This window comes from Musa acuminata, chromosome BXJ2-6 (assembly GCF_036884655.1).
Source record: "Musa acuminata AAA Group cultivar baxijiao chromosome BXJ2-6, Cavendish_Baxijiao_AAA, whole genome shotgun sequence".
NCBI classification, from domain to species: Eukaryota; Viridiplantae; Streptophyta; class Magnoliopsida; order Zingiberales; family Musaceae; genus Musa; species Musa acuminata.
In genome coordinates this window covers 43,994,862-44,013,254 of record NC_088343.1, presented here as the reverse complement: position 1 = coordinate 44,013,254, position 18,393 = coordinate 43,994,862, and the positions used below count along the sequence as shown (strand labels likewise).

The 18,393-nt window shown below is 40.4% G+C and overlaps 3 protein-coding genes across 4 annotated transcripts; 2 read left to right on the top strand and 1 right to left on the bottom strand.

The window, feature by feature from the left end:
• The first annotated feature begins 100 nt into the window (after positions 1–100).
• On the top strand, positions 101–2,407 carry LOC103990132 (putative pentatricopeptide repeat-containing protein At3g25970). The gene has a single exon (XM_009409170.3). The coding sequence runs from the start codon at positions 105–107 to the stop codon at positions 2,187–2,189; it is 2,085 nt and encodes a 694-aa protein (XP_009407445.2). The 5' UTR covers positions 101–104; the 3' UTR covers positions 2,190–2,407.
• Positions 2,408–2,492: 85 nt separating this feature from the next.
• LOC135615874 (serine/threonine protein phosphatase 2A 57 kDa regulatory subunit B' kappa isoform-like) lies at positions 2,493–6,184 on the bottom strand. The gene is made up of 2 exons (XM_065114946.1): positions 4,422–6,184; positions 2,493–2,986 (listed from the first exon to the last, which is right to left on the bottom strand). The coding sequence occupies exons 1-2, from the start codon at positions 5,583–5,585 to the stop codon at positions 2,618–2,620; spliced, it is 1,533 nt and encodes a 510-aa protein (XP_064971018.1). The 5' UTR covers positions 5,586–6,184; the 3' UTR covers positions 2,493–2,617.
• Positions 6,185–8,883: 2,699 nt separating this feature from the next.
• On the top strand, positions 8,884–18,222 carry LOC135615872 (uncharacterized). 2 transcript variants are annotated; one of them, XM_065114944.1, is made up of 18 exons: positions 8,884–9,154; positions 9,342–9,520; positions 9,727–9,815; positions 9,913–10,012; positions 10,820–11,040; positions 11,119–11,915; positions 11,996–12,190; positions 12,271–12,322; positions 12,533–12,708; positions 12,790–12,841; positions 13,070–13,227; positions 13,308–13,359; positions 13,582–13,757; positions 13,840–13,891; positions 14,234–14,292; positions 16,088–16,202; positions 16,300–16,407; positions 17,786–18,222. In XM_065114944.1, the coding sequence occupies exons 1-18, from the start codon at positions 8,993–8,995 to the stop codon at positions 17,902–17,904; spliced, it is 2,862 nt and encodes a 953-aa protein (XP_064971016.1). In that variant the 5' UTR covers positions 8,884–8,992; the 3' UTR covers positions 17,905–18,222. The 2 variants fall into 2 exon arrangements, with proteins under 2 accessions (XP_064971016.1, XP_064971015.1); XM_065114943.1 differs by having other exon boundaries at positions 13,052–13,227.
• Positions 18,223–18,393: the final 171 nt, after the last annotated feature.

The window sequence follows — 18,393 nt, the reverse complement described above, 5'->3', positions numbered from 1 at the left end:
ATCCGTCACACGCACGCGCATCGCATTGCACGGTCGTGTATAAGCGTCATGGTTCACGTCGCATTGCAGCTTTGGTCGCACGCATTTCTGCGACCGGTTGGGGCATGCACTCGTCTCGGCGCCTCGACGCCGCCCTGCGCGCCGCAGCCAAGACCCACGCCTGGCTACTGAAATCGGGGGACGCCCTCGACCCTTGCACCTGGAATAAAGTCCTCGCCTCCTACTCCAAGAGCGGTGGGGTCGTCGAAGCCTGCAAGTTGTTCGATGAAATCCCACTGCGAGACACCGCTTCGTGGAACTCCCTCATCGCTGCCCATGTCCTGTCTCAGGCGCACCGGCAGGCGTGGTCCGTGTTCAGGACCATGCTGTCCGAGGGTCTGCCCTTCGATCAGTACACCTTTGGAAGCGTCCTCAAGTCCGTCGCCTGCGCCGCCCGGCTCGACCTCGGCCGTCAGGTGCATGCTTTGATCGTGAAGTCGAGCTTCGACCGCAACGTGTTCTCCGGTAGCGCGCTGGTCGACATGTATGCAAAGTGCGGTCGGATTCGAGAGGCTGTTATGGCCTTGGAGCTCATGCCAGAGCGGAACGTCGTCTCCTGGAACGCAGTGGTTGCGGGTTATGCACGGGCCGGAGATGCTAAAGCTGCCTTCCATGTTTCGTGCCGGATGGAGAGAGAGGGCGTGATGCTGGACGAGGCCACTTTTGCCAGCCTCTTGACGTTGCTGGACGGGAGTGCGGATTACGGACTGATGTCCCAAGCGCATGCTAAGATCGTGAAGTGCGGCAGAACGGCAGATACCATCGTGTATAATGCGGCCATCACAGCGTACTCGCAGTGTGGGTCGGTAGCGGATTCGAGGAAGATCTTCGACAAGATGGACCGCGTGAAAGATCTGGTGACATGGAACTCTATGCTTGCGGCTTATGCCTGCCATGGCTTCACAGCGGACGCGATCGAGCTCTTTGTCAGGATGCAGAAGCTCGGAATTGATCCAGATATATACACATTCACCAGTGCGATCAGTGCGTGCTTTGAGCATGGGCAGAGTGGCAATGGCCGGGCGTTGCACGCGGTAGCGATCAAGAGGGGCTTCGATGACGCACTGCAGGTGTCCAACGCGCTCATCGCGATGTACATTAGACCCGGGGAGGATGGCACGGTGGATGATGCCTGGAGATGCTTCCGGTCCATGGAACTCAAGGACTCCGTGTCCTGGAACTCGATGCTCACCGGGCTTTCTCAGAACGGGTTGGGCGAGGCAGCAGCGAAGCTCTTTGCTCACATGCGATCCGTGCATGTCGAGATCGATCACTATTCATTCTCTGCCACCTTAAGATCCTGCTCCGATCTGGCGGTCCTTCAACTGGGTCGGCAAATCCACGGTTTAGCCCTGAGGTCGGGCTTCGCCGGAAATGAATTCGTGGGTAGCTCTTTGATCTACATGTACTCCAAGTGCGGCGTCCTCGACGATGCGCGACAGGCGTTCGACGAAACGCCCCATGGTAGCTCCGTGACGTGGAACTCCATGATCTTTGGGTACGCGCAGCATGGGCGAGGCCGAACCGCGCTTCATCTCTTCTCTAAGATGCAAGAACAAGAGGTGTCGCCTGACCACATAACCTTCGTGGGCTTGATCACCGCATGCAGTCACACTGGTCTTGTGGAAGAAGGGTCCCGATTGTTGAAGCTGATGCAGCCAGCGTTCGGAGTTCCATTGAGGATGGAGCATTATGCGTGTGGGGTTGATCTCTTCGGTCGAGCGGGCCGCCTCGACGAAGCGAAGAAGCTGGTAGAGTCGATGCCCTTCCAGCCCGACGCGATGGTGTGGATGACGCTGTTGGGTGCATGCAGAATTCACGGCGACATGGCGTTGGCGAGACGTGTGACCGAGCACTTGCGTCTGTCGGAGGCGGAACACCACTCCACCTACGTCCTTCTGTCGCACATGTACTCCGGTCTTGGACTGTGGGCGGACAGAGCCACGGTTCAGAAGACGATGAGGAGCAGAGGGCTAAGCAAAGTCCCGGGATGGAGTTGGATAGAGATCACGAACGAGGTGCATTCTTTTAATGCAGAAGACAGGTCGCACCCTCAGTCGTCGGAGATCTACAGGATGTTAGAATTGTTGATAGAGGTGATGGAGACAGCATCCTTCTCTGAGATTGAGGTGTTGGATTCGATCCCCTAGGACTTCGATCCCAAGACCTTGGCACCTTGCTATCCATCAATGATCATTATCCGTCCTTACACGGGTATTCTCTGCACCACACCAACAAAAAATAATGCTCGAAGATCCACAAATTATAAATCACTAAGCATGGGACATTGAGATCTTTACAGCTCCTAATTGGATCATGCTCCAAATCGAGTTGTATAAGTACATAAAACCCAAGGTCATATGTGACATACCGGTGGGTAGACATCTACAAATCATCAAGAGCAGAAACAAGTTACAAGAGAATCAGCTTATACTCCTAGCAAATAGCGGAAGTACACAAAATGATTGCCATTACTCTCGCAAGCATTGCCGTCAATACACCAACAATAAAGGAGCTAATTTAATTGAATACGTTTGGTGCTACTACTCATTGTTTCTCCTAAACCATTTGTATTACTTCAACTAAGAACAGCAGCAATTGGTGGAGTAATTGCAGGTATTACCAGGACGGCTGTGTTACTAGTCACTGGCTGGAACGCAGCAGTAGTCTCCAGACGCTCCCAGATCATTCTTCGCTTCTCCTCCATTGCCACTCGCTTCTCTTCTTCATCCTCAAACTTCTTTTTGCAAGCAGTAAATACCTCTTCGTTCATCTCAGATAGCAATTTTTTGACATTTTCTGTTAAATTCAAAACAGCTTGGTTCCAATGACTCCTGATGTTCCTCTCCAAGGCTGGCAAAATCAAAGGCATGATTGCTTGCTGGTTTTGTGACGCCAGACTTGTCACATGGTCATTATTCCACATGAGTAGGGCCCTCTCCGCAACCTGATGATATTCATTTAAAACATCATTAAAATAGTGGTGTTGAGAAATGAAAACAAGAATACAAGCTAGCTGCAAAAACCGGTATGAATTTCAAAGCCAACATTCGAATGGTAATGAAGGCCGGCCACTATGGTGCATTACTTATTGTTTTCTAATCACAAGATTAAATATGACTACACTTACCTAGCATCACCATTTCCTTATAAACTAGTTAATCAAAATGAAGGGGGGAAAAAGGAGGGGTGATGTTATGTTGCCCTTATTGATTGCTTGTCAAAACTTTCCCTCAGTTTGCTACATTTGCTGCAAAAATAGAGTCAGGCGCTCATGTAGGTCACAAGTGCAATCCGCTAGAGAAACCTTATTGACGAAACTACAGGTTTATCATTCCAGCAACTAAGATCTGCTTGGACGGAAAAGTAGCTGATTCTTGAAGAGCATACTATCAATGATAAAAGCTACAAACAAGAAATAACATAATACCTTTATGAGAAACAAAAAATAATTTGAATCAACTCTAGGTTGCACAACTGTTTCGTAAAAAAAAGAGAAAATAGTAACTAAGCATTTACATATACGTAAGGTCGAGAAAGGAATTTAAATACACAGATGGCAACCCTTGGCACCACGTTAAGATTTCTGGTTTGTGACTTATGCGTCAAGTGCTTGAATCACAAAAATAACATCTTTATTTTCACGAAAACAAGGTTGTATATATAGATCTTCCTCGCACACCGTATATATACATGTAAGTACTGAAATTTGAGTACTTACATGTATGTGCCCATACATTTTATATATGCTATGTGCCTGGACTATGTGCTGCACCAAGTGTTCAACCATAAACTCAGTCTTATAAGTTTCAGAAGTATGCTAAAATCATCACAACTACGAATTAATTGGACATATTTAATTAAACTTTTTCAGAATACTTTATTGCGTAATCAACAAATACAAACTCAAGTTCTCATTTCAGTCTTGCCAGAGTAAAAATGCATGCCATATTCCAGGTAACAGATTATCAACACAGGTAAACCCCGATAGAGTGTTGTTTGCATGAGTTTATCACAATAAGCAAGGTAGATGATTGGCAAGACTGTAGAACCCCATCGATAACCAACCTACTCTTTCAAGACACCTCTGAGAGTTCATATCAACATTCAAATTAGGAATTAGTGGAACATGCACACAGATGCAGGTAGCAGGGAAATGTCTTCTTTTTAGCCAAAGAAAACAGCAGCTAGAAAGAAAAGGCAATAGAAAGAGGAAAACTTCAAGATATGAACATAATTATTAGCATCAATAATAGGTTGGAAGCGCATATAAAGCTACGAATGCCCATTAGAGATTCAACAACTTTACAATTAGATGACAAATTGCAGTTTAAGCTAGTACTACTTAGAAGCAAACAAGTTAGAGAAACAGTTATGATCACCTGGAAGTGGGAGCTGTTGATGCAGAAACCAATCCTCCGGAACAATGGAATCACACATTTCTGGAGCTCCGCTGGGCTAGTAGACTCCAAGACCTCCTCCAACTCGCTCAAAAACATAACTTCCTTCTGACTGTTTGTCACTGGCCAATATCTCAACAACCCTTTTATCACTGAGCTTGCCAGCATAGGCTCTTTCTCTATGAACTGTGTCATACAGTAAGTCAGCTGCTGAAGATAAACACCTAATGTTTTTGGTTTATGCAGCGGTATTAAAGCCCTCCACAAGAAAATTTTGTGCTCCTCCTTGAGAGGCAGAGCAAACCCACTGATCACACTACCAAAAACTTCTAATAACTCGGCAATCCCATTATGCCGATCTGTCTCAAACACAAACCGATAAAATATATTGCTCACTGCTTTCCTGATGAAAGGACGATGCACCATAAATTTTCCGTAGATCCTATGCAGGATAGTTTTCAAGCAATCCTTTTCTCTGGGGTCCTCGGAATCAAAGAGTTCAAGCAGTCTTGCAATGAATGAATGATCTACATACTTCTTTCCTATCTTAGAATCAAGCGAGGAGGACTCTATGAACTTTAGAAGCAAATCATAGACGAGTTGCAGATGGGACCAAGCTGGATCGAACATCAGCTCTTCCTCTTCAGCCTCCCCGCCACCAGTACTGGATCGTGTGTTTGGAGGGAAAGTTCTAAACAAGTTAATAGCGAACATCTTACAGCTAGCAGAAATCATAGGCTCGGTAAACTTAGAAGTACCAGCATCAACGTAATCGACGAGATCTAATAGTGCCTGTCGTTTCATATCCTTCTCGGCACAGTTCTTGTTTGGATCAGAGAAATCGAAGACAACACAGCAGAGCTTCATCTTACTGATGAAAAGGTTATGCTTTTCAGAGTTAGGGACATCTTTGAACAACAGGAGAGGTTCGATGCTGGTGACGACACTGGACGGAAAGATAGCAGAAGCAGTCCGCTTCACAGTGGCCGACCGGGAGGAAACCACATTGCCACTGCTAGTCCGCTGGATTGGGTTCCCGTTCGCGGAGGCCGTCCCATTGTTGCTGAGATGGCTGTGAGCGGAGCCCGAAGAAGCATCAGATTTGGAAGATTTGCGAGGTAACTTACTGAGGAATTGCTTCCACATGATGCCTAAACTAGGGAGGCCCTCAGATCGAGCTCATGCTGTCAGTCTCGCGACAAGAATGGCATGCACTGAATCAAACCCCATCTGGGGATGCTGATGCCGTTGACTGACTCGAAAATGACGGCATCAACGTAACGCGTGCGATAAAGCAACTGGATTAGAATGCTGTTGGGAACTACGACTTCCTCTCGAAGCCCTAAGATGTCCAGATTAGGGAAATCGGTAGCTTAATCAAACCAAGACTACGCGACTCAAAATCCGTGAGCGGGAAGCAGAAACCCTAAGTTTCAAGAATCTCCAACAGATAACACAAATCCCACCTACCGACACGCTGAGCTAACCGAGACGACTCTAATTCCAGATCTCCGCCAGGGAGAGCAATCGGAGGAAAGGGCCGAAATACAAACCCCCGGAAACCCCGGAGAAAGGCGGAGAAATTCACAGATCTGGCGAGAAGAGCTCGATCAGAAGCGTGGTTCCGGTAGGAATCGGCGAATTCCAGCAGGGGCTGGTGAGATCGGGGCCGCCTTCGATCTCCCCCACCCTCGTCGAATGACCGGGATGGATCTGCGAAGCAGCAGCAGCAGCAGCAGCAGCAAGAGAAGCCAAAAGCGGCAGTACAAATAAATACAAAAGAATTCCAGATGTTTTGCTTCTCGCCGAATCCTCTTCCTTTACGGTTCAAAACGGACGGTTGCAATTCTCCCACCGGGGTCAGATCAGACAATCTGATCCGTCGAAATGAATCAGCACGACATCGTTCGATCGAAGTAAATCTAGCCGTTGAACAACGACGACGAGAGGAATTGAGCGGCAGCGATGTGGTATGATGGGCGCGGGTGTTCGGCTTGCTTATCTGCTGCCAACAGTGAAGTGCAAGGAATAGTAATTGTTGGGTTGGTGGTACGTCATATTTGTTGGTTGGGGTGGACTCTTTGTTATGTTGTGCCCGAAGGAATGTCTTAACGAAAATGCTTGGAGAAAACGTGGGACCTGCGGAATAATAAATCCTCGAGTTAAGATATGAACTCTCTCTCTATTGCTGCCTCTGCCAGGAATCAACGCGGACACAATCTGACCATCGAAAGGTCACGATCTCCCGAATCAGAACGCTCACTTCAGTTTCCACGTGCGCCCGTTCTATCCAATATAAATTAGGGCAACAGAGGAGCATATTTGGAATGGCTGGAATTGAATGCATCACATGGCACGATCACACCGTCTTCGTGACTCAAGTCTGACTCCGCATGTGTTCGTGGGCTGACACGACCACAGTGCCGTCCTCGACCGGCGCTACGGCACGTCAAGGGCGATGCCGTCCACCGCGGCGCCCTCTCATCCCTCTGTACGCGCGTGCTGATGGAAGTGTCAAGTCGGTGCTGTCCAATTCGCTTGGCGTTGGTCGGTGACGTGCGTATGAAATGACAGATCGCTTCGAGCTTGAGGCAGCAACAAACATACCCGTCCGCAAGTAGCAGCGATGAGAAGTCTCCTACAACGTGACGGCTAAGCACCACCAAATTTGACTGAGGTCCGTCTTCTATTATGTTAGGTGAAAGTAAGGCAACATTGCTTTCGTTATCGTATCTTCAGTTGGTACCATATATTATCTTCGATGTCATACATATTACCTTATTAGTTAGGTATCTATGACAATACGTGACAGGACATGTAAGAATGAAACGAAAATGATAAATAAAAAAATAAGTTTAATGATTATGATAGGTTAATTACGTATTATTTTTTATAGTTAGATCTCTTTAATATCTCGATCTTTACATTTAAAAATTTTATAGTATAATATTTATAATTATAAAAATAAAATATTTAATCTCATTTAATCTAATTTCATCGATTTAATAATAGCACGTGCATGGCGTCACATCGTTTTACCTCACCTTCCTCCTTATTTCTCGTTATCGATGATGATGTATATGTCTTGTCTATCGCATTTTATTCCTCTAACACCAACATAAATGCAGAACAACGCTATAGAAGGAAAAGGAGGAAAAGTCGTATGCACACTGACACAAAAGTTATATTTTCATCATCTTCCTATTTAAACATCAATACAAATGTCTCATCGCCCTGTCTCCTCTTTCTATTTATCGTTAATATTCAGATCGACATCAACATGATCGACCATCACGTCGTTGTCAATAACCAACACCACAATAGCTACCCATGACATCATAATTTGTTATCACTATTAAAATTACTTTATTATCCATCGTCTTTGTGCTATTCATTTACGTATTATCACATGTTGTATCTTCCATTAGTAAAAAATGATAAATGAATTAAATATTTTATTTTTATAATTATATGAATTATAATATAAATTTAAGTCCATAGATCAAGATAGTAAAAAGGTCTAACTACAGGGGATAATTATAATTAACCCACCACAACTATTAAAATTATCTTTTTACTCATTGTTTTCATTACATTCGTACATATGCTATAATGTAAAGTTGATGATATTATCAACTATATTAGTTGATAAATGATAAAGAAAGAAGATAAATGATAAAGATAAAAATCGAGTCTATCATCTTATATTAATTTATCAAAATCTTTATCAACTATATTAGTCACCACCTTTGATTGTAAAAAAAATTGTATTAGAAGTCTGTTAATTATTTGTTGTAAAAAAAAAATCCTTTGTTGTATTAAAATAAAAAAAAACTGAATAAGGAAAAATGAATTTATTGGGATAACAGCTATCGAGTGATAGTTCAAATTTTAGAAATAATACTTTTGATCTTAGAGAAATTCAAGCGTATTTAATATTCGAGTGGTGACAACATTGATAAATAAACTATTTCATTTTTTATTATCGAACAATTTATTCTTAAATACTATGATGTGTTCAGTAATTAGGAAAAAGGTTTATGTTTACAATATCGATGAATAATTTTATTTTACGTATAAAAGATTAGTTTTGATTTGTTTAAGACTGCTCAACTGTTTTATATTAACTTTGACCTTTTTTATATTTTTAAAAATATTATCGGGCAGTAAATATAATTTTATAATATGTTTAATTTAAATATACGATCAAATGAGTCGACTCACAGGTTCGACCGATGGTCCATTGAACCGAGTCCGATCAGACCGGGTTCAAGTGATTCTAATGGAAGCAGGTGAGCTTGGATCGACGCAGGCGGGTCGATTTTACTATCCGGTCCATTGTGACCTGTTAAACGGGCTAATTTCCACTCGATTTGGCCCACAAGCCACATTCGCATCAATGTCACATCAAAAGCGCTGCCCTGTGCGAGCCGTCCCGCTCACTCAGAAGCCCCAAATTTGAAATCGGAAATCCTCAGTCCTCTTCCTTTCCTCCTTCGCACTTCCCCCTCCCGATTTGACGACGAAGGGCTTCTCGACTCCCGCCATGATCGATGGCTGTTGACCTTGGGAGCAGCTCCGCGATCGAGGACCCCTTCGCAGACTTCTCCCTTCTTTCCCTCCTCCCACGAACTCTAGGAGGCAAGCTCCGTGCCGACCCACCTCCCTTGGACGCGCACGAAACGGAGGTCATCAAAGCTCTTCTTGATTCCGTGGTAACATTCGATTTCTTGCTCGCTCCAATTCAACCTTATGCGTCGGTTTTCTTGGATCCGAGGTTTTAGGGTTTACCTTTTTGAATTATTGATCGGTAGGGCTGGACATTGTCCCTTTCTTTTTCGTCGGTGTCTTCCCGTGTTGGTCCTGAGGTTCTAATTGTTAGGCTTCTCTTTTCGTGATCAGGTTGGCTCCAAGGAGGTCCTGGAGCAGGCGCATGCTATCAACAATAGTTGTCAAAACGTTGTAAATTCATCCCAAGACGGAAACAAGACGATTCCTGCAGATGTTAAGAATCGGCTTGTTTCGCGAAGGCCCGCGTTGGGCCGTAAACGTGCTCAATTTTCCTTGAAGCCCATATCAAGGTAAAACATCTTGTTTCAAATCGTTTGCTCGCTCTTAAATTCCACTCTTTTAGACTCTGCCGGTTATAGCTTCTTGCTTCCCTGCCCTGTACTATTGTTGTTTGGGATCCATCTGTTTGCTTTATAGTACATCGTGCTGACTATTTACATTTAATCGTTATCTGATGCGACTGCTAAAAAGGGCTTTGCAAATCTTTCTCTGACAGCAACCCTGTTCCAGATGTTGACTTTAATTCTCAAATTGATCATTTAGATGATCCGGAGGAGTTCTTCTTCGCCTTTGAGCAACTTGAGAGTAATCCTCTGCCTACTATTTGGAATTGATCTGTTGTGTAACCTTTATCTCTCAGTTATCCTCCACCCACTTTTTTTTTTTTTTGGTGAAAACGTAGATGCGGGCAAAGAGCTAAAGAAACTAAGGGGTGAGGCTGTTACTGAACCTGCAAAGAATCAGCAGGTCACTGGTCGCAAACGTCGTCTTGGAATTCTAGGGTATGTCTAACTTTGTTCAATAGTTGATTCAATATAGTTGCATTGTACAATTAGCTAAGTTTTAATGTACAAGAACCTCCATTGATGCTTATATTTGCATTCATTATAAAACCTCGCTTTCCTTGTTGGGGACACGAGTTGCAAAATGGCATCGACATTGCATATGCTGGGATAAATTTCCAAGTATTGTGATGCACTTATTTTGGAGATCAATTATCATTCATAATGCACCATAATTTTCCATACTGTTTCATAACGGTGTAGTGGAGTTGCAACTGGCGATGGATTTTCACATACATTTGATTGACTTATGTTGCTTCCGTTTTGGATTTATTGGAGTTGTTTTTTTTTTTTTAAGTTGTATTCTGGCATTAATGCTGGCTGTGGAACATTTGATTTTTTTAAGATATCAAGACAACTGTACATGCAATTTGACATTATTACATTTACTAACACCTTAGTGAAGTGTTGTATAGATTAGTACTGGTGGCCTTGTTATGTATTCTTGCACTAGCTATAAACCAACTAAATAAATAGACTTGTAATAAGTGATAGGTATGAATTTCCTAATAGTTGTGTGTATTTACTGTATGGATCAACTGACAAAAAAATCATGACATTTGATGATCTGATATTGTCACTTATCTTGGTATTAATGTTTAATGTGGTTAGTAGATTATTCATATAATAGTCTTAACAAAAATACTATATCCTCTATGCTTGCCATGTGCTTTACCTTGATTAAGATGAAATTTTGTTGTATTTTTTTAGTGTTTTTGCTGATTTCTGTTTCTTTCATTGTACCAGGAAGACGGTTAGTTATAAGCATCACTTCTCTGCTACAGTTGATACTGCTGAAGCATTTAGTGTATCACAGGAAGTTCTTGATCAGAGAAATGCCACTCCATACAAGGCTTCAATTAAAATCAAGCCAACTGCAAATCTGCATCCTACTTCATTTGATGAACCTTGCAATTTACATTCCACGGACACAAATAACATACACCTTTTAGCTACCGAACGAGAAGGTTCAGTAATTCTATCAAACATTAGTTTAATTACTATTGTTGAAAGAGATTCTGAGTGATCTTTGATAATTTCAACAGATTCTGTAGCTGATGAGAACAATGCAAACAATATTCTGGAAAAGCTGTTGTTTTCATTCAGAGATTTGGATGAAGGTGAAGGGACAGCTTTTCTGAGGGAGAGCTTGCAGATTAAGTCAATTGAGATAGGAAAAATACATCTTCCTGAGTTGCATTCCATCCGGAGAAATGATTTTAGGACATTGGAAAATAGAGTAGCAAAAGAGAAATCAGAAGCTCACCAACTTCTGCCAACTTCAGCAACCCTATCAAGAAGTCCGCTTGCAGATACGTCATACTTGCAAAGGCATATGTCACTTATTGATCAACAAGGAAATCCATACATGTTCCCTCCGAGTGCTGATGCACCATATTCAACTTCACAAACTCCAGCACGAAGTCCACTTGCAGCGATTACAAATTTTCAATGGCGTATTTCAGTTGATGAACCACTAGAAGATCCATACATGATTCCTCCAAGTGATGATGCACCGTATTCCGGTGACTCTTGTCCAACTAGCTGCTGGCAGAAAAAGTCTCTTTCACCTCCTGCTAATATCAGTTATCCGAATCGGAATGGTTTGCTTGTTAGAGATGCTTTAGATTCTGTGAGGTCGGATGATGGAATATTGAATTTGGTTGATAAATTGCAGATTTCAGATGCCAAAGCAGATAAAACCATTGATGATAAGATTGCAACAGAGGAAGATGTAATAGAACATGTGCATTGTTCACCTGAAAGTACAATAGAACATAGGGACCATTTAATGACTGATGACCTGAGCAATTTTGATGGGTTCAATGAGCAAATGGAGGAAGTAAGTAATTATTGGTTCTGGGCCATATTCATAGTACTGCAGTATCATGTTATAACCTTCTGGTGCATGTTCTTTTTTAGGGCAATCGTGTCCAACTTGATCCATTGTATGAACGTCCTGATCATGATGTTGAGGATCCAGCTTCTGTTTGCTCCAATCAATGTAGTAGAGATGGACCAGATAGCAAACGTGAAAGTACAGCTGACAGTCATATTATATCTGAAAGTGATACCGTTGTTGATAAATGTGATGCTGATGACAATTTGCAAAATCAGGTGAGTTCTTGTAGATTCAAAGTTTTTTTTATTAAGTTTTAATGGAATGCAGAAATCTGATTGTCTGATGCAAAATCTAGGTAAATGTTGGAGCACCAGGTGTACTGGTGGTTGATGCCGAGGCACCCAGAGGTATGTATGCTCACCTGAGATGGTTTCTGTGTTTGATATTTTCTTCAAATTCTCAAATAAGGATTTCATCCAGATAATGCATTTTTAACTAAACCCTTTCGTTTGTGCCAATTGTGCTTTGTTCAAGGACGGAGCATTACTTTTGCCTTGTTTATATTTCTCTTCTCATGTTTCTTTTTTCGTTTTGTTTTTTTGTGTGGATCATTTCAGTGCTTCCCCACTCTACAGCTTATCCTGACGTTGATGATCCGACTTCTGGTTGCTCCAATCAATGTAGTAGAGATGGATCAGATAGCAAACATGAAAGTACAGCTGAAGGTCATATTATATCTGAAAGTGATACAATTGTCGATAAATGTGATGCCGATGACAATTTGCAAAATCAGGCGAGTGCTTGTAGATTCAAAGTTTTTTTTTATTAAGTTTTAATGGAATGCAGAAATCTGATTGTCTGATGCAAAATCTAGGTAAATGTTGGAGCACCAGGTGTACTGGTGGTTGATGCCGAGGCACCCAGAGGTATGTATGCTCACCTGAGATGGTTTCTGTGTTTGATATTTTCTTCAAATACTCAAATAAGGATTTCATCCAGATAATGCATTTTTAACTAAACCCTTTCGTTTGTGCCAATTGTGCTTTGTTCAAGGACGGAGCATTACTTTTGCCTCGTTTATATTTCTCTTCTCATGTTTCTTTTTTCGTTTTGTTTTTTTGTGTGGATCATTTCAGTGCTTCCCCACTCTACAGCTTATCCTGTCGTTGATGATCCGACTTCTGGTTGCTCCAATCAATGTAGTAGAGATGGATCAGATAGCAAACATGAAAGTACAGCTGAAGGTCATATTATATCTGAAAGTGATACAATTGTCGATAAATGTGATGCCGATGACAATTTGCAAAATCAGGCGAGTGCTTGTAGATGCAAAATTTTTTTTATTAAGTTTTAATAGGATGCAGAAATCTGATTGTCTGATGCAAACTCTAGGTAAATGTTGGATCACCAGATGTACTGGTGGTTGATGCAGAGGCACCCAGAGGTATGTATGCTCACTTGAGATGGTTTCTGCATTTGATATTTTCTTCAAATACTTAAATATGGATTTCATCAAGATAATGCATTTTTGACTAAACCCTTTCGTTTGTGCCAATTGTGCTTTGTTCAAGGACGGAACATTACTTTTGCCCTGTTTATATTTCTCTCCCGTTTATATTTCTCTTCTCATGTTTCCTTTTTCTTTTTCTTTTGTGGATCATTTCAGTGCTTGCCCACTCTACAGCTTATCCTGACGTTGATGATCTGACATTTGGTTGCTCCAATCAGATTAGTAGATATGGATCAGATAACAAACTTGAAAGTACAACCGAATGTCATATTGTATCTGAAAATGATACCATTGTTGATAAATGTGGTGCTGATGACAATTTGCAAAATCAGGCAAGTGCTTGTAGATGCAAAGGTTTTCACTATTGAGTTTTTAAAGGGATGCTGAAATCTGATTGTCTGATGCAAACTCTAGGTAAGGGTAGGAGCTCCAGATGTAATGGTGGTTGATGCAGAGGCATCAAGAGGTATGTCATGCTCAGCTGAGATGGTTTCTGTATTTGACATTTTCTTCAAATACTCACCTGAAAGTACTCTGTATTTGACATTTTCTTATTTAATTTGGTTGTAAGTTCCGGTTTCATATTTCCTTGTTTTCTTATCTTATATAACTCTTAAATATATAGCCAGTTTCTATGTTATGGATATTTTTGTTTTACAACATATGCAACAGTGCAATGCATATTTTGTTTTTTGTATTTCAGTTTTATGTTCAGTGTGCAAGTGCAATTTACTATGATTATACTATTCGTATTACCTAAAGTCTTAGTTGCAATATTTGACATAGAATTTAATTCTCTCAACAACAGTCCTTCCTGTGAATGAGCAATCTAAAGATGTACACACATTAGCAGGAGGGAATATGGAGGTAATGGCTCTTGTATCTATTTCTTATATTGCATTTTTCTTTTGTTAGATGTTTATTTCTTTAACATGTCACTGTATGGTTTATTGGAATCTTCCAAACCTGTTGGATCCTTATGTTTCATTATGATAACTAGTAAATACTCCTAGTGAAATCAAGGAATGTAATATACTTTAGGTTCGGCTTTAATTTATCAATGACTTAATTCTCTATCTTTGTATAGTAAGTAGAACTAATTTGCAAAATATGCATATGATATAGTGTGCCATGACATTTTGGGTAAATGATGAAGAGTTTGGTATCTACTTTGTGTACCTAAATGCACCATGCAACACAATATATCTCTGACCTCTATGTAAAAGCACAAGTCTTAAGATGATCATGTCGTGCATTTAATTTTGAGATTAATACCATTGATTGCTTTTTTTTTTTTTTGGTCTCTAATGATACAGATTATGTATAATGCACTCCTTATTTCTCTCATGACGAACGGAACATTTAGATAAAATGTGATAACATTTTTAAAACTTCCAATAAAAGAATAAGAAGAAAATTTAATGGTTTCTTTGTGAAAAACATTAATTTTCTTTTACATCTGAATGTAGGCTAGTGAATAGGGGTTTACAAGATTTTATAGCCGACTATAGGTTGTCAATGATATAAGTTCTTTATTTTTTATATGTATGGCAAATTTTTGCAAGAGAATAACTTGCTAAGTCTTGTTTGTGTTAACATAATTGAGGCCTCAATCCTTCCACATCAAAATCAATGATGTTCATAAACCTTCCTACTCTCTGTAGGCTGAAGTCCAGGTAAGCTTTTTCACTCCTGCCATTCTTCTTGTCCTCCTCATCTTTGCAGGCTAGAAATGCGATATGGAATGTTAGTATCAAAGAATTATGATTCTCTTCTGCCACCTCGTCCTCTTCCTCATTGTCTTTGTGGGCTAGGAATGTGATTTGGAGTCTTAGGAAACAGTTTCCACATTTTCACTTAGGAATGGTTGAATCATGATTCTAAGAGGATCCTGGGCTTTAGCATCCTCGTTCCTGCCACTAAGCTTCTATTGTTCCATGGACTTGGCACCATGGATAGTGTAAACATAATTATCATGATATGTCATGCTTCAATAGTACTTTAATTCTTTATCATTATTTTTTGACAAAAGGTAATGTCATGACTAGATTGAAACATTTACTTGCTGAAGGATTGGAATGAGACATATCGATGTGTGAGGATCAAAATGTAATTAAATGTACAATTTGGGGATGCTGCAAGTAATCTATCTTGATTCATAGATGATTAGTGATCATTCTTGTTTTTTTAGCTTATCATCAAGCTAACCCCTATTACTAGGAGAGGATAACTAGTATATGTTTGCCCTTTGCTTCCCGAACTACCACTTGTCTACACTGTCCGTAGGTCACACACTAATATCACATTTAGCATGTGAACCTTTTGAGGCATATGAGTTGACTACCGATAAATTATCGTTCACCAATATCGACAGTAGCCCCTTGTCAACATCAATGGTAAAGGCGTAGTTAAAGCTTTATTAACATTTCAATGAATGATATGCTGATTTCACTGATGATTTCATCAATGTCTATGATCACCTATGGTTTCCATCGATAACAAATTACCATGTTAGACTCCATTGATGGTATGAGATTGAAAATTCTTGCTTTGTGATAATTTATTTTCTCTCATATTTTAAGTACGATTACTACTGAAGTTTGAAACTTTGAACGGGTGAGTGTAATCTCTTTGTGCATCTGATACTATCTTAATCTTTTAGGCACAAAGTTGTCATACAACTTCTGGATTATCCCAAAACATTGAAAAGAAACAAAAAGCTTTGCCAAGCAGAAAAGACAAGCAAAAATTGGTTTCAAGAAGGCAGAGCCTTGCAGGTTCAGTTATTACAGTCTCTTAAAGTGTAATAATATACAGTAATATGATATCTTTTATAATGAGAATATCTGGGAACTCTCTTTTCTATAAATTTAGATGCTGGTATGATATGGAATTCTGGTGTAAGGAGAAGCACAAGAATTAAGTCAAGACCTTTAGAGTATTGGCGTGGGGAGAGATTTTTATATGGACGCATTCATGATAGTAAGTACTCCTTTATCTCTATTTATTCATTGCATTATCTTATATCATTGAAAACTATTGAATATTCTGAAACTTCTACATGTTTATGCTTCTCTACCTTTTTGTTGGGTGTATGGTTAGATGTTACCTGATAATATGTACTTTAATGTGATAACCTGCTCATCTTGTAGTTTACTAACATGTTCGAGTATCCTCCAAAATGTCATCTGAAGCTTTTTTTTTTTTGTTTCTAAAAGCACATATCCAACTAATTATTTTGCCATTTCATTTTGTTTGAGTTAGTTAAAAGCACAAATCAGCTTTGGGAGTAGTAGAAAGCCTAACAGTATCAGTTTTTGTCTTAGGCCTGTGATGTCTAGATATGCAACATTTTTCTATGTAAGCATATATTTTAGTTTTGCGTTTAGAAAGCTCTTCTGTAACATTTTCTTGCTAAAGCAGGGATGTGCTTTTGATAACATTTTGGTCAACACATTAACATCTGATTTGGAGAACGGAGAAATTTAATTTCAATGACAGGGCATGCCCCGAAACATACCAAAAGTTTGGGTTTTCCTACTTTCCATTTCAGGGGATAGAACAACATAAGTAACGTATGGGTTAGAAAAGAGTCGAGAGAAGGTGGGTAGAGATGTTCAAAAGACGTATATGAACTAGTGGCCTTCTTGCTAGTGTGAGTAAAGAGACTTTCTTGTCGTTCCATCTGTAGTAAATCTCAGTTGAGATCTTTGTGCTAGAACATGAAGCTTCTCTGGCTTTAAGTTATTCCACTTGTACAGATTAGGCTAGCCCAGATCCCAAAAGTTGACAGCACTTCTGAAAAGTTCGTTTCATGTAGGACTACAAAGGTAGGAACGATGCCCAATACGTTCCATATAATTTCAAGCAAATGGAATGGAAAGCTATTGAGTCAATTCGAATGCTGTCTTCTGTAGTGTTTTAATTAAAATGTCTTTTAATCTATGTCTGCCTATATATCAGGTCTTTGTTGGTTTGTTACACGGTTAGTAAAGACTGTAGTCTGATGTATTCATCTAATTAATTTGATTTCTTATAGGTACACTTTTAGATGATTATGTATATGCCATTTTAATTATGGATAAAGGAATATTCATAACATATGCCAACAGATTCATGTTTTCCAGTTATGATCATTCAAGAAAATCTCATGGCTCAAAACATATACGGTGCTGAGACATTAGATTCACCAGCATACACAACTTGTGTAGTTGCGAGCTCTTAGAGTTCGGTTGATGTGCCTTAGGTTTCTTTCATTTACCATCTTATGATATTTAATATTTTAGCAACTCATTTTAGTTTGTAAAAGTGGCAACTTGGAGAAATCATTAATAAGTTTATAATTTTTATTTCCTGATAGGCCTGGCAACAGTTATTGGAGTGAAGCGCTCATCCCCAGGTAACAATGGTAAGCTGAAGGTGACATCGTTCGTGTCCGAGGAATATGCGGATCTTGTTGCCCAAGCAGCACAACTTTGATATCCCGGACCTCTTCATTCATTCATTCATGTCTACCGTTGCTGGCTTCACTTGTGCCCATCGTCTGTGATGTTACCATCCATCCAATTCTACAGTTGGATGTTATATGATGCTTCTTCAAGTGGTGGCAGGAAGCCTGTGTCATAGTAGTAATAGCCTCGGGTTGGAACTTTGGCTTACGAAGGGTCGCCCGACTACTTTGTTTGTCTTTGTAAAAACATGAAAGGCTCACTTTTTATCCTTTCTCTTATATTAGAGCGACTCGACAGACTTTTGACCTATTCACATTAATTATATGTTTATGTTCTGATGTTTAAAGATGGATCCATTTCTATTCTAATAAAAAATAGGATATCTCAGCGCAACGGTAAAATCTAATCGTACATGTTACAACGAAAAGACTTAAAAATGTCTTTTTGTTTGACTACTAATAAAGTTTATGTTCTGATGTTTGACCACAATATTTTGTTCAACGTTCCGTCTCTCCAA